Below are 20,665 nucleotides of genomic sequence, written 5' to 3'. Positions count from 1 at the left end.
GCAAGTCAAGTTCAAACGAGAATGATACTTGTCACTGCCCACTGGAATCTGGATATACCATGAATAAGCAAAGAGCATGATATAAGCAGAATATAAGCATTTGAATCTAAATAGAGGTGGTACCTGTTCTAGTACAGCTAATATTTTATCAAATATTAGTACAGCCTCCTCTGCTAACTCAAATATTATCTTATCCTATCAACATTCTTGATGACAATGCACTAACAGCAAAACATTCTTCTGCAGCTATCCGCTAAGCATATCCAGCAACAAAAAGTCCATTTTAAGCGATTAGCTAGAGGCTTACAAGAGTAGATGAGCAGAGCAGCCTTCAGAAATGATAAGGTACTTAAATAAATAAAAACTACCTGCATTCTCAAGAATGGGACAACCAAAATTGAAGGATGAAAAGGCCAAATGGTGATTAATCTCCATAATCCGTCACAAGAAGTATCTATAAGTAGTGCGCAGACCACATTTGTATTGGCTCAACAGCGGAAGACAGAGAATATTTTATCTCTTACCATCAAGCATGTATGAAGACTCAAAGCAGTAAATAAAGTTACAAAAATTCCTAGAACTTCACCATGATAATTCAGTGAGTTGCAATCCGCCTATAAACAGCTCGGAATGTTTGCCCATCGTTTCGTGCTACCTTTTGTCCTTCTTCTGTTGCAGTACTGAGGAGCTTTACAACCTGATCAGTTTCAAGTTCTTCAGTTGTTAGTGCCTCAAACAGTGGATGTTCTTCCAAACACGATTTCATCCACTCACCAAGCTCCTCAACATCTGTTATTGTGTATATAATTCCACCTACTGCAAGCACATAAGCATACTCGTCAAGCAAGAATGGACTAATAACACGTCGACGATGATTCTTCTCTTTGAAATGGGGATCCGGAAACAAGAAAAACATCTTTTTCAGCTGTCCTTTCCCAAAGTAATTTGGAATGTACTTCATTGAATTAGTCCGTACCACCGAAACATTCTGGTATTGACCAGGATTGGTTGTCCTCAACCCCAAAATTCGCTCCTTCACATACTCTGTCACCTTGTCCCGCAGCTCCATCCCAACCATAAGGGTATCAGGGAAAAGGGGTGCAAGGGCGATTAAAAGACCTCCAAATCCACAACCAACATCAGCAAACTGGATCTTTTTAGAACCATCTACTTTAACCATTTCAGGGTAATGTAGGGAATAATCAACCTCAGCGGGGGAAATAGGAATTGGAAAATGCGAGTCACTTAACGGATTACTATGAGCACGAGCTCTATAAAAACGTTTACGGGGCAGACCAGTTTTCTTGTTGTGTGTAGGATTTGAAACCTCATGCTCCAACATCTTTTTAGTTTTTCCCTTCTTTTTTCCTCCTCTTCCAACTGCATAACATAGCAATTACTAAAAACAAGAACTTGAGCACTAAAATTCCAAGAATCTTAATTAAAAAAAATTCATTTTTGATCCATCTTGATTTGCAATTAGTCCAAAACAGCACATAGTAATGCAATTTCAAAAACCATAGTTGTCTCTAATTCAAGAGTAATCATCATTAACTTGCTGGGGTTTGACTATTCTTATTGTGCTAAATACAACACATAAACTGCATAGACACACTATATACCCACCTTTTTCTCTTAACTATTTGGTAAATGGGGTTCACAGAATGAACTAAAAATTCGAACTTTATAGAATTAGAAGCTTATATTTTTTGAATCCTGGCAAAAATTCAAGAATTTAAACTTAAAAGACAATTAAAAAAAATCACAGCAGGAAGTAAAAGAGAGAGGCAGTGTGAATGAATATGTTCCTTTACCGATTTTCAAAAGTTCTACTTTTACATACCTGTTTCTGAAGTTCGATGATCCAAAGCTTGAGATTTCCGGAGAAGAACAGAATTTAGCTTCACGGAGTGAGAGAGATCAGAGAGGGTAGGGGAGTAGTGTGCCCTAGTATTTTTCTGCTGGTTGGGCTTTACGTATCCAACTTATTTTGGCCCTTGTCAGCCACTTACCCATCAATGAATGCTCGGCCCAGTCCACCAAATAATCTCTTTTCTTTCTCTTCCTTGTTTTTTTTTTGTTGTAAAAATAGCACGGTATAGCCAGTTTTTGGATTGGTCATTCAAAAATAGTCAGCATTTATGAAGTCAATAAAAAATAGTCACTATTTTGCTGCAACAGAAACCGGTCCAGCATAATATACTGGAGTTCGGTGCACCTGTGTATGAACTCCAACATATTATGCTGGACCGGTATACTTTGCTGACTCCAGTATAATATACTGGAGACAGGAGCACCGGTGCTCCAAACTCTAGTATATTATACTGGACAATTATATTTGCTGGAACTCCAATATATTATGCTGGAGTTCTACTGTACTTATGCTGGAACTCCATCATATTATTCTGGAGTTCCAGCATACTTATCCCGGAACTCCAGTATAATATGTTGGAGTTCAAGCATACTTATGCTGGAAATCCAGTATAATATACTGGCGTATTTTCCGGGTTTTGAACAGCGCTTAGATTTTACATGAAAAATGACTAAATTTCGATTACTTTTGAAACTGGGCTATTTTTGAACGACCAGTTGTAAATCTGGCTATTTTTGAATTTCTCTCTTTTTTTCCTTAAAAGAAGTGGGAAACGGAGATGAAGAATTAAGGAATTTTTACCTCCTATAGTAAAGGTTAACACCTTCGTTATTTTAAATAAATACCATTTAAAAAAATTATATTCTATAGATACCTTTTAAAGTTTATAGCAAAATATTTAATTTTGGTTACCTCCTATCCCTAAGCCACTAAATACGCTAAGCAGTTACACTATTTTCTTTCTCTCTCTACTTTGATACATCTCATTCTCTTCCCTCATCCCATTAAAATTTCCGATCTCCTCTTTCTTCCACCGGATTTGTGCAAAGCCCACTTCAGAGATGCTGATTTCGAATTGTTTAGTGCGTATGATACTTTTCTGAAGTTGCTATTAATATGATTTAAGGGTTTTGGGAGTATAAATTGTCACATACAATTCGATGTGCATGAAGAAGAGAAAGAAGATGACCGTGAAATGGAAAATAAACAAGAAAGAGATCGACGAAGAAATTGATAGGGAAATTGGTTTATTACATTCAAGAAACAGAAAACTCATGATGTTTTCGGGGTTCCTCCTCTTAGAGAATTTAGAGATTTTAGCTTTCAATTGAATGTCAAAGAGAGGAGATTTCCTGATTTCCTGTCCTCAGTTCAAGATTATCCTTTTTCTGCAGAAAGTAAAGACGGTATACCAAGTCCAAGATCCCATCTTTTTCCTGAGTACTCATTCAAATTGAGGAAGATCAATGTACGTTGCTCGGTATTTAATTGATTTTCTGTTAATATATTTCAATGTATTTTCATGTATTTCATTATATTCATTGTCTCCTTTTTTCCATTGTAATTCAATGTATCTTGTTGTATTCCATATATTTCATTGTATTCACTGTCTTTTTTTCCATTGTATTTCAATGTATCCCGTTGTATTATATATATTTCATTATATTCACTGTCTCGCTATATGTATTTATATATTTTTTTAATTAATATAATTTATGTATTCAGATGTATTATATAATTTATCTGAAGATTGCTATATTTTTGGGGTATTTTTCGGTTGAGAATCTTTTTTATAATTGAAAATATAAAATTTGTGTGTTATAATTGAGTTTGTTGAGTTATATTAGGAGTCTATTATGTTAATTGATTCACTTTCCGTTTTAAAAACAGTGTAATCCCCTATTTCACGCCGTAAATACAGTCGAATACAATAATCTGTCCAGCTGTAATCCCATGTTTCACTCCATGAGTACAGTCGAAGCCTATTTTTGTTACTGTATTCATGAATACAATAGCTTAAATATATCAAATACATCTTATAACCACAAATAGATGTAAAAATAGCACGGTATAGCCAGTTTTCGGACTGGTCATTCAAAAATAGCCAGCGTTTAAGAAGTCAATGAAAAATAGCCACTATTTCGCTGCAACAGAAACCGGTCCAGCATAATATACTGGAGTTCGGTGCACCTGTGTATGAACTCCAGCATATTATGCTGGACCGGTATACTTTGCTGACTCCAGTATAATATACTGGAGACTGGAGCACCGGTGCTCCAAACTCCAGTATATTATACTGGACAATTATATTTGTTGGAACTCCAGTATATTATGCTGGAGTTCTACTGTACTTATGTTGGAACTCCATCATATTATTCTGGAGTTCCAGCATACTTATCCTGGAACTGCAGTATAATATGTTGGAGTTCAAGCATACTTATGCTGGAACTCCAGTATAATATGCTGACGTATTTTCTGGGTTTTGAACAATGTTTTCGCTTAGATTTATCTTTACCTGAAAAGTGGCTAAAATTCGATTACTTTTGAAACTGAGATATTTTTGAACGACCAGTTGTAAATCTGGCTATTTTTGAATTTCTTCCCAAATAGGTATCTATAATCCGTAATATAGCAAATGGTATCTATAAATGACTAATTACTACTAAAAGATAGTGCTTTATGAAAATTTCTCAAGAATTAACCTATATAGCCTCCCATATAAATTATATAACTCGTGCAAAATATGTGTATAACTATGTATAATCCATGTATACCGGCTAGAAAAAGTAAACAGTAAATATAGTCAGCTATTTGTGTAACAAGTGCGCATCCGTTAAAAGGAAAAGTGATCTTCTGCAGTTCCATTTTCATTATGTGAAACGGGATCTGCTTACGTGAATTAACGGCTATTGAAATGTTATAAAAAAGTAACCAATACTTCATTCGAGCATTAAGTGTATGTTTGTATAAAAAATTCTATGATATCATATATAGTGTCCTGAGTTTGAGTCTAATCGCTTCGATAGTTAGAAAAAAGTTGTAATTGGTTGAGACAATGTTAAAGATGTTACGAAGTGTCAAAATTCTAACAACTTAGGCTTTTAGACAATGTTTATCAAGAATGAGTAAATGTATTAGGTGAAAAATAAATATTCACTTAGACCTACATATATCCTTCATGTATGTATAGTCAGACTATCTTCAGCAACACTATGATAAAAGTAGACAAAATCTGAAAAATAAAATAATATCTTTGCTCCCTGGTTACAAAAACTATACTTGGTGACAAGCTCTAATAATCAACTAGTTTCAACCAACAATGGATGAACATCTGATGATAAGGTGGTAGTATTTGTGCTAGTCCATGTGTAAACTTCTGATATCACACTTCTTTCTTCTGTATTACCCTGAATATTTGTTACTGCTGCAGAAGGCACTTGTGATCTTATGGCTTCCAATGCTATGCTTACTTCCTTCATAGTTGGCCTCTTCCTACCGTTCAAGTTCAAGCAACGATATGCTATATTAGCAGCTGCCATTATATCCTCCTTTCTACCTTCTTGTGTAACTTCTGTATGGAGAATTGTATCGAGGCAATTTTCATTCATTGCCAAAAGGAAATTTGTTGCTAAACTTCTGCCTTCGTTCGTTGTAGTTGAAATTGCTTTCTTTCCTGTTAATAGTTCAGCAAGAACAACTCCAAAGCTATATACATCGCTCTTTTCTGTAAATTGGCTGGATTGGAAATACTCAGGATCTAAATAACCAAATGTCCCTTGGACTCTGGTTGTTAGGTGTGTTTGATCAATTGCTATAGACCTTGAAGTTCCAAAATCTGACACCTTGGCGCGATATTTCTCATCTAAAAGTATATTGCTAGATTTAATGTCCCTATGATATATTGGAACAGAAGTTGCAGAATGTAGATAAGCTAATGCTCCAGCAACCTCTGTGGCGATTCTCAAACGCGTGCTCCAGGGAAAGGGAAGCTCATTATTCTCATTGTGTATGAAGCTGTAAAGCGTGCCATTAATTATAAACTCATATACAAGTAGTGGAACTTCTGTTTCCAAACAACAGCCGAGTAGCTTCACCACATTCCTGTGATTGATTTGTGAAAGTATAACCACCTCGTTGATAAACTGATCCAACTGGTTTTCATCAACCAACTTTGACTTTTTCACTGCTACAATATTCCCATCGGGTAGCATGCCTTTGTATACCGTGCCTTGACCTCCACGACCAAGTATGCGATTTTCATTGAAGTGGTCTGTTGCCTTCTCCAGCTCTTTAGCTGTGAAAAGTTTTGCTTTGTCAATAATTCCTTCATTGGATGATAGCTGCTGTTGTAGTAAGAGGCCACCATTTCGCTTAAAAAACATTTGTTTCTGTCGTTTGTTCCTTCTCTTCTTGAATGTTTTGTATAATAAATAGCTCACAAACAGTATAAGCAGCACTCCAATACTTAAGAATACACCTGTGGAGATAGGAGCGAGGAGAATTAGCCAATAAGCTAGAATTAAGCAATTTACTCTTTTTTGAAGGGAATTTCGGGGTGTTTCCTATAGACTGAGCTTTCTTTCTTCTTGATTTGCAACCAGTAAAGTATCGAAATTAGGATGTCTACCATTTTCTGGATGTAGTTTGGACAGTGTTGAGTTTTCAAATGGCTAGGAAGTACAACAGAAAGTGACTTACTGAGGAGAATGATAGTGGAAGCTGGCTTCTTTGAGTAGTATACCACCTCTGTGCAGTTGGTGCATCCTTGAATGGCTGATTGGCATACAAAACAATATTAGAATGGTATGTATCAGGGAAATACACCAAATATTAGTGCCCTGGCCTATTGATTTTTTACTCTCCTCTATTTTGAAGAGGTTATGTGAATGAGCTTTTTCCAATTTCAATTCTTAGTTTTCAAACTCCATAACAAAAAACTCCTACTGTCAACCTAATTTTTGTACTAACTTTATCAAATCACATTGAAATTCACATGCTACTGCTTAGAACATATCAATATAGTTTACCTCAACTTGACCCTACAGTGTCTTGCCAGTGGCCAGACATAAATTTGAAATAAGAACAACTCAAGCTATGTTAAAATGCCTTCTGTTGTTTGCTCTGAACTTGTGTTCACTCGAGTCTCCTAATCGTATAGTCAGTCTTTTTTCCTAGAAATCTGGTTCATCTGATGTGCATATGCAGGATATTGTTCAATGCAACAGAGACCTCATAACTCCACAAAAATATCAAATGATTGTGTTAAGCCAATCATACCTTGGCATCCACTAGAGAAGTATGGATTCCCTTGTGTTCGAGGTCCACAGTGACACTGCAAATTTGCCACAGAAGTACCATTTTCCAACTTAACAGAAACACCAGATTTGTTGCAAAGCAACCCGGCTTCTAGCTCTTTGGCTTGGACAGTCCAGAGCCAAACAACAGGAGCATAACCAAGAAAAGTAAAAGGCTGTGCAACTTCATCAGGAACCCAAGTTTGGTCTACCAAGAAAGCAGCAGAACATTTCGGGTAAGGTCCTTCTTGAATCCCCGAGTTAGTGAAGTTTGCGGTGTACAAGCTAAGATCAAAAGGTACAAGAGATTGGCAACAGTTGATGCCATAGCATCCTGTCAACGTTGCACCTTCGCTACAGATAGATGTACATCCCGAAAGCACATTTTGTTTCTGTGTCACAAGACCATTACCACAACCAACAAGCATCAACTTGTTCCTGTCTTTCGAATAATAAAAAGGACTTCCAGACAAATCTGTCCCCGTTGTGATGATTCTACTGCCTTGACTCGAACCGTTGCAAAAATTTATTATTGAAATTAAGGTAGTAATAGTTTGGTTTTCCAGTGACACAGATATCACTTCACTTTGGAGTTCAACTTGCAGAAATGAATTCAAGAAAGGTTTAGGAGGATTATAACTTCGATCACACTTGATTAAGTACCAAGAATTAAGGGAACAACTGGCACTTAATCCAAATGGAAAAGGAATGGTAAGTTTGCCACAACTCTCTTCACAGCCACGCTTTGCAAGAGATGAAGCTGCTATGGATTGATCTAAAACCATAAGCAAAGGGAGAAGCAATAACAGAAATAAAAATTTAAGACTCATTTTAATTTTTTTTCTCTGGCTCTAGAGAGTTAGAATTGGATTAAAGTCTTGAACTTTGTACTTGTAAAAGATCAGGCTTTATGCAGGCATATTCTTCTCCTGACAGGTAATATGTCAATTCTGGAATTGAAATTCACTTGGAGAATACTAATTACTATATATCTCAGTTGTCTTCTTGGAGCAGGTCAAAGAATATGAATAAGAGTACTCCCATCTGTAGGTGTATAATAAATTGAGAAAAGAACTTGTTGAACAAATATTTGAATTTTGGTAGGGTTCAATATTGCACCAAGACTTGGTCTTTACAAGAAAATTTATTTTAAATTGTTGTAGGCCAGATCTCATTTGCTAGCTTAAGTTCAATTTTTGTCCTTGCACTTGTGCAAAGGGGCTGCTCTGACCGTCTGGTTCATCTGAACCCAATACTTTTAACGCGTAGCATAAATTTATGTAAAAATTTATTAAAATTACAACAAATATTATGTCTGAACCCATAACTTTAAAAATACAATGGGTTCAATGCTAAAAATCTTAAAAACTAAACTGATAAAATCTAAATACTGGATCTGCCTCTACTTGTGCAGTTGTCATATTCAACCAATAATTCTTACAAGTGCAATTCTCTATGATTATCAACTATTCCCTCCGTTTCATATTAAATGAAATACTTTCTTTTTTAGTCTGTTCCAAAATAAATGACACATTTCTAAATTTGAAAATAATTCAACTTTAAACTCTTTTATTTTATTCATTTACTCTTAATGAGAAATTTTTATACTCACACAAATGTCATGGCCCCACAAACTTTTTACCCCTTAAGCTTTTAAGATCATAAATTTCAAAAGTCTTTTTTTTTTTAACTCCGAGCCAAACCAACTCATATAATACGAAACGGAGAAAGTACTGTTTGGAAAAAAAAATGAAGGGGAATTAAAAATCTCATAGCTTTTGAGATACCTTTTGCATCCTTCCTCAATAATCTTCATTTATTTTAGCTTTACCCACTGATTGGATCTTCTAACCGATCATCAAGACTTTTTCCACATTGAGATTCATGTGCCAATTGAAATCGTTATCAACAGAGAAAAATATCACTAGACGTGCCAAAGAAATGTGGTAGTACAAATTTCAAAGTTGACCTAGCTAAAGTAGCTATGAGTAGTCAAATTCACCGTAATGATTTCCAGTACTCAGGCGGTTGGTTGAGAACTATGCCACGTCAACTGCAGATGAAAGTAATCAATAGTTAACAATAAAAATACTACTATTAAAATGAACTGAATTTCCGTCTGAAATTGGTTTGCGTCTTCTCTTAATCTTTCTTATTTTGGTTTTAGTCGTTTTCCTTTTCTTTCATTTATTATTTTCTCCTTCATTCTTTTTCGTGAATTAACTAAACACTTACTATAATTACTTTTCTCCAAGTTCGTGGTTTTAACTAGGGTTTAAACGAAAATCAATTTTAGTTTTGGATTTCTTTTAAAAAATTACTAAGTTCTTTCATTGTTTTTCTGACTTCTCTTTGTTAAAGAATTTAACTGGTGAATTCTGCTGTTAATTATAGTTGAATTGTTTGTTTAGATTACAAGAATTTCATTTTAAAAATTATTAGTATTGAATTCCGGTCACCGGATTTCCCTTGAAATTGCTGGGAGGTTTAGAAGGTTGACAATTTGTTTAATTTGAAATTAAGGTGAGAATTTTCTCATTTCCTGTCATTGCATAGCGGTTTTAATCCTTGTAAGGGCTTAGTTAAGTTTAGATCCCCATTCCTTTTGTTTACATGGTTGTACTTGTATTCCGACTTGATATATTTACTGAAATGTTGCCTTGTACTGTCTCTTACAGCAAATAGCCATTTTGTTTTTCATTTGAAGCTCTTTTTTGTTTCTGTACTTTGTATGATTTTTCTTCAGTTAATTTCGGCTGCTAGTTACTTTCAGTGCTACACCAGTGGTAGCGGTGATAGCCCTTTTTGGTCTTTGGGTCGTGGTATTTTCTGTGTTTTCAGGGAAATTCTCAAAGTGGTTGGAGACAAGTTGGGCGCACGAGCACTAGCAAAGGAGAGCAACCTGGACGAGCGTCAACAAAGGGCGGTGGGAAGCGGTGCGAGAGCTTGCAAGTATATCGAGGGCTGCAAATCAACACAGGTTTGGTTCTCGGGAATTGGTACCTCCCGTTCTACTGTTTTCCTTTTGGTGTTAGCTAAATTGATGTTACTTTAGTTCACAATAGTTAAATCATTCAATAGGTGTACAAGTAGTCACTTGTTTCCTTCTAGTTTGATTCGTTGTCCGTTGTGCACTAGCGAGTCTTTTGTAGATCTGTCGTAGGTGTAGTGGCGGCAGTCTGGGATGATAGATTAAAGGCATGTCCTCAGGTGGGGCAGAGTGTGGGGCAAAGAGTGGGCCCGGGGTCAGGGGTGGGTCGGGAGGCAGGGGAGGTAGAGGGGGCAAGGGAGCCTATAGATTGAGAATCGGGTCATGGAACATAGGATCGCTAACGAGTAAGTCTATAGAGTTGGCGAAGATCCTTCAGAAGAGGAAGATTAATATAGCTTGTGTCCAGGAGACTAGGTGGGTCGGATCGAGAGCGAGAAACGCAGATGGGTATAAGTTGTGGTACTCTGGAGTCGTGAGGGGTAAGAATGGAGTTGGTATCCTAGTAGATAGCCATCTTAGGGAGTCGGTGGTAGAGGTCAGACGTGTGAATGATAGACTAATGACTATTAAATTGGTGGTGGGTGAGTGTACTTTAAACGTCGTTAGCGCGTACGCACCGCAACTAGGTTGTGATGAGGAGATTAAAAGGCGTTTTTGGGAAGGGTTGGATGACATTGTTCGTAGTATTCCACCTTCCGAGAGGTTATTCATAGGAGGGGATTTCAATGGCCATATTGGGTCGTCTGCAGGTGGTTATACTGAGGTGCATGGTGGCTTTGGTTTCGGGGAACGGAACGGAGGGGGCATCTCACTGCTGGATTTTGCCAAGACATTCGATCTAGTGATTGCAAACTCGAGTTTTCCGAAGCGAGAGGAGCATTTGGTTACTTACCAAAGTTCGGTGGCGAAGACTCAAATTGACTATCTCCTCCTCAGGAGATGCGACAGAAGGTTGTGTGAGGATTGCAAAGTTATCCCAGGTGAGACCCTTGCAACGCAACATAGGCTCTTGGTGATGGACGTTAGTATTATGATAAGAAGTAAACAGAGGTCAGTACAAGGCTGCCCGAGGATTAGGTGGGGCGCCTTGACTAAGGTTAAAGCCCAGGAGTTGGAAGGAAGGTTGTCGGCAATGGGAGCTTGGAGAAGTAGTGGGGACACAAACACTATGTGGTCGACAACGGTGGACTATATAAGGAAGGCGGCGAGAGAGGTGTTAGGGGTATCTTCAGGCCGCACCGATGGCCACAAAGGAGACTGGTGGTGGAATGCAATTGTACAAGGTAAAGTGGAAGCGAAGAAGGTGGCTTACCTGCGGTTAGTGGGGAGCACTGGAGAGGAGGAGAAGAGAGCGAACATTGTGAGATATAAGGTAGCTAGGAAGGAGGCAAAGATGGCAGTGACGGAGGCAAAGACGGCAACTTTTGCTCATTTGTATGAGGAACTCGGGAACAAAGGCGGGGAGAAGAAGTTACTCCGACTCGCTAAGGTGAGAGAGAGGACGGCTCGGGATTTGGACCAAGTGAGGTGCATAAAAGATGAGGACGACAAAGTTTTGTTGGGGGATGACCAGATAAAGAGGAGATGGAAGACCTACTTTCATAAACTTCTAAATGAGGAAGGGGATCAGGATATTGTACTAGATGAATTGAGGAACGCCGAAAGCCCCCATATACTAAGTGATTGTCGGGACATTGAGGTCGATGAGGTCATGGAGGCAATGCGTAAGATGAGAAGGGGCAGAGCTACCGGACCAGATGAAATTCCGGTTGAGCTTTGGAGGTGTGTGGGTAGAGCAGGCTTGGAATGGCTTACTAAGTTGCTTAATGTTATATCCAAGACTAATAGGATGCCCGAAGAGTGGAGGTGGAGTACAATGGTCCCGTTGTATAAGAACAAAGGCGATATCCAGATCTGTAACAACTATAGGGGTATTAAATTACTAAGTCATACCATGAAAGTCTGGGAGAGAGTGGTAGAAATGAGAGTGCGAAGGACGGTGTCTATTTCAGACAACTAGTTCGGGTTCATGCCGGGGCGATCTACCACAGAAGCTATCCACCTTATTAGGAGGATGGTGGAACAATACAGGGATAAGAAGAAGGATCTCCACATGGTGTTTATCGATCTAGAGAAAGCGTACGACAGGGTTCTTAGGGAGGTCTTATGGAGATGCTTAGAGGCTAAAGGGGTCCCGGTTGCCTACATTAGGGTGATTAAGGGCATGTATGATGGAGCTAAGACTCGGGTTAGGACAGCAGGAGGCGATTCAGATTATTTTCCGGTTATTACGGGGTTGCACCAAGGGTCTGCATTCAGCCCTTTCCTATTTGCTCTGGTGATGGATGCTATAACGCATCATATTCAGGGGGAGGTGCCATGGTGCATGCTATTTGCTGATGACATAGTCCTAATCGACGAGACACGACGCGGCGTCAGCGAGAGGTTAGAGGTTTGGAGACATACCCTTGAGTCCAAAGGTTTCAGGTTGAGCAGGACGAAGACGGAATACCTTGAGTGCAAATTTGGGGCAGAGCCGACGGAAGCGGGAGTGGAAGTGAGGCTTGATTCTCAAGTCATCCCTAAGAGGGGTAGTTTCAAGTACCTGGGGTCGTTTATTCAGGGGTCCGGGGAGATCGACGAGGATGTCACACACCGTATAGGGGTGGGGTGGATGAAATGGAGGTTAGCGACGGGAGTCCTGTGTGACAAGAAAGTGCCACTGTTACTGAAAGGTAAATTTTATAGGGCAGTGGTTAGGCCTGCTATGTTGTATGGGACCGAGTGTTGGCCGGTGAAGATCTCACACATCCAGAGGATGAAAGTTGCAGAGATGAGGATGTTGAGGTGGATGTGCGGGCATACAAGGAAGGATAAGATTAGAAATGAAGATATTCGAGAGAAGGTGGGTGTGGCCCCCATGGAGGACAAGATGCGGGAAGCAAGACTCAGATGGTTCGGGCACATTCAGAGGAGGAACACTGATGCACCGGTGAGAAGGTGTGAACGACTGGCGGTGGTGGGTACGAGGAGAGGTAGAGGGAGACCTAAGAAGTATTGGGGGAGAGGTGATCAGGCAGGATATGGCGTGACTTAGGGTTACTGAGGACATGGCCCTAAACAGAGAATGGTGGAGATCGAGCATTAAGGTTGTAGGTTAGGGAAAATTGTGATGTCTTTTTTACAGCGCACTAGAGTGAGACTAGCCAGTTAGGAATTAGTCTTAGAATGCTATTGATCAACTACTGATGATGGGCTTTATCTTCTGTGTATTAATACCTTACATCTTTCTCGTATTTCCTATATCTCTTATATTGCTGTTACTTTATTTTTTATGGAATTTATGTTATGTTATAGATTTTACGGTATTTTATGTTGTTTTATTATGAGTCTATTGATAGTACTAATATAGTGTCTCTTGTTGCCTCTTTGAGCCGAGGGTCTCCTGAAAACAGCCTCTCTGCCCCTCGGGGTAGAGGTAAGGTCTGCGTACATATTACCCTCCCCAGACCCCACTTGTGGGATTACACTGGGTTGTTGTTGTTGTTGTATAGAATGAAATATTTAGAAATATTAGATGTAGCGTTGTGATTATTAGATGATTGAGTAATGATCACATGTAACTTTCTTCTTTGGATGTACTGACGAAGGGTAAAAAGTGCATGTTTTGAATGTGTTTGTATTATTTTGTGTGTGAGTTGCGGGAGTTCGCATCACTTTTGAAGTGAAAATATGTTCATTACGTGTTTTTTATGTGTAGGAACAAACTTGCGCGGAAAAGGATCAAATAGGAGAAAAATTAGTGAAAAAAGAGTTGAAGAGAAAAGTCACGGACATCGAAATTAGGTTCACTTTGCCAGACCGGGACCGGAGCAGAAGAAATCAGGAAATTCCCAGACATCAAAGCGAGGGTCACTTCGCCAGACGAGGACCAGAGCAGAAAAATTCAACTTTTCCAATCCAAATTAGGAGAAGAAAAATCCGGCCCAACTCAACCCTAAACCATATAAATATGAGAGTTAGCCACTTTTTGAAGGGGGAGAAGACTTTGGAGAGACAAGAACACACTTGGAGCAAGGAGAGGATTCAACTTCATGTTTTTTCCTCTTTCTTCCTATTTTCCATTGTTATAAATTCTAATCTTGAATTTGTGCAAACAATTATGAGTAGCTAAATTCCCACCTAGGGTTTGATGGAACCTACTATTAAAAGATAATTTTTTCACTGCGTCTAATATAAATTTGTCTTTACTTTTCTCTACTTATTCAACTATATTATTACTATTGTTGGTTGAAGGGCCCTTAATTAACTGTACGTATTTAGTGTGTATTGCTCGAAAGAGGGTACGCATTTAAGTAGTTGTTGAATAACACCACTCTTAACGTATTTGAGTAATCAATACGGAGAGTTTAAAGGTGGAATTAGGAATAACAAAATCTTGGTGCGATCTTAGTGAGCGGTAAAGCAGTACCAGCTATCGTTTTTCGGAAGAATACGACTAGTAAATTATTGTACTTGCTCGGAAGAGAATTACGACACCTAAAGTGCTAACGATCGGTAAAGGATATCTAGGCGAATTTATAGGAGACGTGGCAGGGAGGATTCCGATGAGAGGGAAAATCGTAATCCTAGATCTTTCTAATCTTGTCTACAACACTTGCTTTGTTAGTAATAAAATTATAACTTTTTAATTATCTTGCTTTAAGTCAGTAAACAATCAACTCATTATTCAATACTTTTGAAGGTTGATTACTTGAATTCTTGCGAAGCTAGTAGTTGTGATTGGTAGGTTAATTCCCTGTGGGATTCGACTCCGGACTTGTAAACCAGATTATATTTGCAATGATCGGTAGACCTCTTAGGAGACATAGTTGGGTGTGATCAAATTTTGGCGCCGTTACCAGAGAATTAACAGTGTTATTAATTATGGCTAAAAGAATTGTTAGAATTCGTAGTTTAGTCACCTTTCGTGACTTGAAATTGATTATATTGAAACTTTAATGTTTGTAGTCTTGTGTGTTACAAGTGAATGTCTAGAAAATCCTCAAGAATTGATGAATTGTTTGAAGCATTACTGGATCCTGAAAAAGAGTTCAAGGTATTAATTCATGCAAACAGGAAGGACAAATGACAACAACACCCAAGAGAACAAATTGAATGAGACATAGGTGAAGTTTTGGACAATCAAAACAATCGAAACAATGTGAATGAATCGAACAATCAGGGTGTGGCACTTCTTGTGCCATAAGCAACCTTGTATGATTGGACACACCCCACTGCTGAAAATGTGGCAACCGCAATTGCAGTCCCTCAGATACAAGCAAAGTCATTTCAAATCACAAACAACATGCTACATCTAGTTCATAACAAGGGATTGTTCTTTGGGTCTTACATTGAAGATCCACAACAACACTTGAAAAATTTTCTGTCAATTTATGTCACTCAAAGGTAGCCGAATGTGACACCATAAACAATCAAACAGTTATTATTTTCGTTTTTAGTGACCATAGAGGCTTAAATTTGGCTTAATTCACTCCCCATTAACTCAATCACTATTTTGGAAGAATTAGTGATAACTAGGGATTATGGTTCATTTTACACTCTTTCTTACTTGAGTTTTGATTTAAAATGTGTACAAAATAGTCTCAAAGGCTTACATGTTGTACTTGTTTGTAGGGTTTGGTCAAAAAGGTGATAATTAATTAAAACCATCTCAAAAAAGAGTGAAACATGCACAAGTACCAAGAACAAGTCCAGGCACAGTGCAACAGGTCCACTGCAGCCGCACTCCATTTAGTGCGGTCTGCAGTGAAGAGGTTCAGAGAGGTGCTATTTCGGAGACTCAAGCATTGAGGCCGCAAAGCATTTTATGCAGACCGCAATGGACTCACCACGGCCACACTCGATATTGTGTTGTCCGCAATGATGGAGTTCAGAGAGTTAGAGTTTGGAGATTCATTACCAATGCAGTCTGCGATCCTTTTTGTGCCGACCGCAATAGAAGCTACCACGGTCGCGGTGCATTTCATGCGGCCCGTGGTGGCCAAGTTCGGAGATTAGAGTTTAAAGCTAAGAAGCCTCACTGTGGCCGCACTCAATTTTGTGCGAACCGCACTACCCCCGCAGGGGTATTTTGTTCCAGAAAATTCAGCCTAGTATAAATAATTTCTTTTTCAATTTTTAGGTCATCAGTTGTATTCTGACTTGGAGCTGTGCTCGTGAACAGGGTTTCTTAACCATTTTGAGTAATTTTAGAGTAGTTTTATCATTGAATCTTCAAATATTAGCTTGTAATTAACTATTATGGGTTTTTCTTCATCTATTTCTTTGTTTTCTTCTATTATCATGAGTAGCTAGACCCATTAGCTAGGGTTGTGGCTCGACCCTAGTGTGGGTATTTGATGGGTCTTGAGTTTTAAGGCTTGAATGTCTATGGGTGTTTGATATTTGGACTAATTTGTATTTTTCATGTTGAATTAGTGGTTGCAAACACTAATTTGTGCCTTTTTGACTTGGGTTCTTTTTGAGAAAGAGAACTTGAGTCTAGGAAAATTAGTCCAACAAGGAATTGGGGTGTATTCAAGAGATTGATAGCCCCAATTAAAGGGTTAAACCTAGAGATAGTAATACCCGACTTGAACCTAAATTGCTTGCACAAATTATCATACCCAATTGGTCTTGAGAAAGTCAATTAAGGCAAAATCACTCAAACTACCGAGAGGTATAGAGTGAGAAGTTTAGTGCATTGGTTATATCGTAATCTCCAACATGACAACCTAGCCTTAGACTCGAGAACCCGTCAAGTATCCACCTATGAGAAAGTCACGTCCCTAGTGCCTTCTTAACTATTTAGACAACCTTTCAAGTATCTTACTCTTAGCTTAATTTAGCATCTTATTAGCATAATGGAGTAATAAAAAGACCAAAATTAGAAGTGCAATTACGCATCTCTAGTTTAGATAGGAATCCAATTCCCATTTCTAGCTCCCTGTGGAAATCGATCCTGACCATCTCGGGTAAAAGCTGCTTCGACCACTCTCGCTACTTTGTAGTAGTGCAGGGTTGGCACCGATCACTTGTTGGCATCGTTGCCGGGGAGCTAACAGTTTTGGCTATCTATCTAAATAGTTTTGTGTATTTTTCTTCTTTCCTTCTGTGTTACTAATTTGTGTGCATCACAACTTCAGGTACAAAATAGTAGCAAACAACGCACCTCTTGGAGATCTTCCGCCGGGGGAGGAGGTAAATGACAATGTTGATGATGAAGTTCCTATTATATCGGCCTTTATATGAGGAATGTAATTTTTTCTCTCTGGCACGACAAATCTATGAAAGTAAGCAGCTTGTTCCTCTTCCATTGACTCCTCCAAAGGCTCAGATGACTCAATTTCCGTGTCATCATCCAAACACAATGTCGAAAAATGTTTAGAATGAGGACCAACACGCCCTAACTTTGAAATTGTATTACTATATATATCTTCATATTTACATGCACTAGAGTATTCAAATGTAACATTATATACTCCCTCATATGACTCTAGAACACTCTTCCCAACATTGACATCCTCAAGAAAAATATGGTATAATGATTGGTATTCTCATTTTAGCTCTTCAATTTGATCTAGAATATTTTTTTCAGCTTCACACAACTCATCATTAAATTGTTGGGCGTTACACGTATCAACCTTTGCACTCAAATCTGCATCTAAGTTACGTACAACCAAACCAAAATTATCAATTTTATGTGCAAGTTCATCTTGTCACACCTTCTTTTTCCGCCCCCGCGAGGGGTGCGAAGGAGTTTTCTCCAATTAAAAGGGACAGTCGAAATGGGATTTGTTTGCTTATTTCAGAGTCGCCACCTATGAATTTTATGGCGTCCCAAGTCACCGGTTTTAATCCCGAATCGAGGAGAATATGACTCTATTTGTCATTTTGCGAACCAGAAATCCGAGTAAGGAATTCTGTTAATTCGGGAGAAGGTGTTAGGCATTCCCGAATTCCGTGGTTCTAGCACGGTCGCTTAACCGTTATTATACTTGGCTTAATTATCTCAATTTGCTGAATACATTTTTTATTGCATGATTTTGTTACCGCTTCTTGTTTAGATTGTTTATAATTAAAGATTTTCTTGAAACGAATCACGCGTACATATATTCGTGTTATATATTTTTATAAACGTGAAGAATCGTGTCACGCATACGTGTACACAATAAGATTGATAATATTATTGCTTAAAAAATAAAATTAAGAACATCGTCATTCTTGTATGATTAAATAGTGAACTGCACATCTCGGGTTTAATTTAACATCCTCCGAAGAACCTCTTTTATTAAAAGTTTGCTCGAAGTTGCGCGAACGCATAATCCGAATTGCCTTTAGAAGAATAATCAGGTAACGCGAACACATCCCTAATTACACAAAATATTCTTTATAAATTCTCTACAAATGTTTATTATGTCCATCTATTTTTATGTGAAAGTCATGAGAAGTCACTATTTGGGACGCCTCTAAATTTCTTAAAAACAAAAAATTTCAAAATTTATTAGATGTTGACCGCGAGTTATATTTTTTCGCGTATGGATTATATATCTCAAAGACTATTCAAATTTCAAAGAATTAATGATATGAAAAAATAACGTGCAACTACATTTACCATTTTATTAGTTAATACGGTATTAATATACTAAAATCGAATTACATGCAAAATTCGGAAAGATTTAGTTGGATAAACAAACTAATATTTTTCGAAGAATTTACATTTAAAGCGAACTCTATTTTTGTATATCTTTGACTTAGATGTGGCGATTCGTATTTGTAAATCCCCCCTTCCTTCTCATCTACTTGTTTTTTTAGTCCAAAGTTATAATTATTTGGTTAATTTTGCTTACGAAGATTGAGTTTGGGATAGATATAATCAAACCAATTCTTATTCTCGGCCTATGCGAATATTTGCAAACACTAACTCTATATTTTGTAAAAATTATTGACATTATTTTTATACTTTGTTTTTTTTTAAATTGAGTTGATCGCACTCCCAAAATAACTATGGCCATTTGTTATTAAGAAAGAGAACTAATCTACCAATTGATTTAATAAGACGACATCACATATAACGCAAACATACATCATGAACTGTTCGCAATATTCCAACATTGTAATCGTAACGGATTATATCAATTCACCTTTCAACTATTGATTATACACATAACCATTATTGCGCCATATATGATCAAAATACAACTAACAATCATCTAGCTTTGAACAAAATCAAATATTGGACGAGATATGCTAGTAATGTAGTTTCTTGGTATTTCCATACTATCCTACGCTTAACCAACAGTATCACAAAATGTAATTAATGGCCAACTTTCTGCCATGTTCCCTATCTCAACAATTCAAACAGTAAATGTCATCACTAGTCCTCAAAACATATAAGATTATCGTGGAATTTACTACTCCAGAAGGTTAATTAGTTAACAGTTTATCATGTCAAGTATAATACTATATTAACCAACTAAAACAAAACTGAAACTTAAACTAATAAAATTTAAATGAGTAGAAGACATCCTTATAATTCCAAACTTCATTTACTTGCCATGTTGAAGCTTTTCATGACATGAGTTTACAGATATGTACCTGGAAATGAGGGTAGAAGAGGTAAATTTCAGCAGTAGCAGCAGCAAGAAAACCAGCAGAATATACCAATGTTTCAACAGATTTGAGCAACAAACAGAACCCGTGAAACCCAGACGCACCGTAGCAGGACTCTTTAAGAAATTTCAGATTTTAAACCAAACAATAGGATCAAACAAATCCGGACAGATTCAAGAAAAACAGTATTTCTGATTTTCAAGACTTAGGAGAAGGCAAGTTGAAAACTTCAAACTCAAAAAATCAACCTTAACACTAACTTCTAGTGTGGAATTCTGTTTTTTACTGTTTCTAATTTTTCTTTCTTTCTTTCTGTTCTCTCTCTCTTTTTCTCAGATTTTTGTTATTCTTCTTCTCTCTCCTTTTTTTTTCTTCCAGATTTTTTCCTTTCACTCCCAGTTTTTCTTTCTGTCTATTCTCTTATTCTTATTCTCTATTTTTCCTATCTGGGTCCTCCCTGAAATCAGTCCCTAAACCCTCTTCTTATACAAGTCTGCCCCCCTTTTAGCAGCCTACTGTCCGGACCCCTTTTCCTTTTAAAATCAGAAATAAAAATCCACTCAAATAGCACTAAAATTGCTTTTCTAATCAATCAGCCACTAAAGATACTTTTTTCCTTATTTTCAGCACTCCCAACTACCTTTTGTTCCCCATTAGGATTAACTAATACCTCATTGATAAAGCACTATCAATAAAATGTTGTATTAACTGTTTTATTCCCCAAACACCCCTGAAATCCCTTAGAATTACTGCCCCAGACCAAAAACTGCCCAATCTTTAACAATTACCTAAACTAATCTGTTTAACAGCTAATAACCAATTCCTAAAATAAATCAAACAAACATTCTATCC

The 20,665-nt window shown here is 37.7% G+C and overlaps 2 protein-coding genes across 3 annotated transcripts; both read right to left on the bottom strand.

Moving 5' to 3' along the window:
- Positions 1 to 397: 397 nt before the first annotated feature.
- Positions 398 to 1,943, bottom strand: LOC104223919 (tRNA (guanine-N(7)-)-methyltransferase). 2 transcript variants are annotated; one of them, XM_009775451.2, is made up of 2 exons: positions 1,844 to 1,943; positions 398 to 1,380 (listed from the first exon to the last, which is right to left on the bottom strand). In XM_009775451.2, exon 2 carries the CDS (start codon positions 1,340 to 1,342, stop codon positions 596 to 598), a length of 747 nt encoding a protein of 248 aa, XP_009773753.1. In that variant the 5' UTR covers positions 1,343 to 1,380; positions 1,844 to 1,943; the 3' UTR covers positions 398 to 595. The 2 variants fall into 2 exon arrangements, with proteins under 2 accessions (XP_009773753.1, XP_009773754.1); XM_009775452.2 differs by having other exon boundaries at positions 398 to 1,399; positions 1,844 to 1,942.
- A 3,041-nt stretch (positions 1,944 to 4,984) lies between these two features.
- On the bottom strand, positions 4,985 to 8,931 carry LOC104223918 (wall-associated receptor kinase-like 1). Its single transcript, XM_009775449.2, has 3 exons — positions 7,151 to 8,931; positions 6,572 to 6,646; positions 4,985 to 6,350 (listed from the first exon to the last, which is right to left on the bottom strand). Exons 1-3 carry the CDS (start codon positions 7,995 to 7,997, stop codon positions 5,173 to 5,175), a joined length of 2,100 nt encoding a protein of 699 aa, XP_009773751.1. The 5' UTR covers positions 7,998 to 8,931; the 3' UTR covers positions 4,985 to 5,172.
- Between the last annotated feature and the right edge of the window lie 11,734 nt (positions 8,932 to 20,665).

Source organism: Nicotiana sylvestris, chromosome 2 (genome assembly GCF_000393655.2).
Source record: "Nicotiana sylvestris chromosome 2, ASM39365v2, whole genome shotgun sequence".
Taxonomy (NCBI): domain Eukaryota; kingdom Viridiplantae; phylum Streptophyta; class Magnoliopsida; order Solanales; family Solanaceae; genus Nicotiana; species Nicotiana sylvestris.
The sequence above is the reverse complement of the archived record's forward strand: the minus strand, read 5'-3'. Positions and strand labels throughout refer to the sequence as shown.

What these genes read in the sequence shown, in the direction of transcription:
- LOC104223919 (XM_009775451.2), bottom strand. Translation starts at nt 1,342, where the DNA reads ATGTTGGAGCATGAGGTTTCAAATCCTACACACAACAAGAAAACTGGT.
- LOC104223918 (XM_009775449.2), bottom strand. Translation starts at nt 7,997, where the DNA reads ATGAGTCTTAAATTTTTATTTCTGTTATTGCTTCTCCCTTTGCTTATG. An exon ending in CTTCTCTAGTGGATGCCAAG is followed by an intron (nt 6,647 to 7,150) that starts GTATGATTGGCT and finishes TATGCCAATCAG; the next exon opens with CCATTCAAGGATGCACCAAC. An exon ending in TTCCACTATCATTCTCCTCA is followed by an intron (nt 6,351 to 6,571) that starts GTAAGTCACTTT and finishes CTATCTCCACAG; the next exon opens with GTGTATTCTTAAGTATTGGA.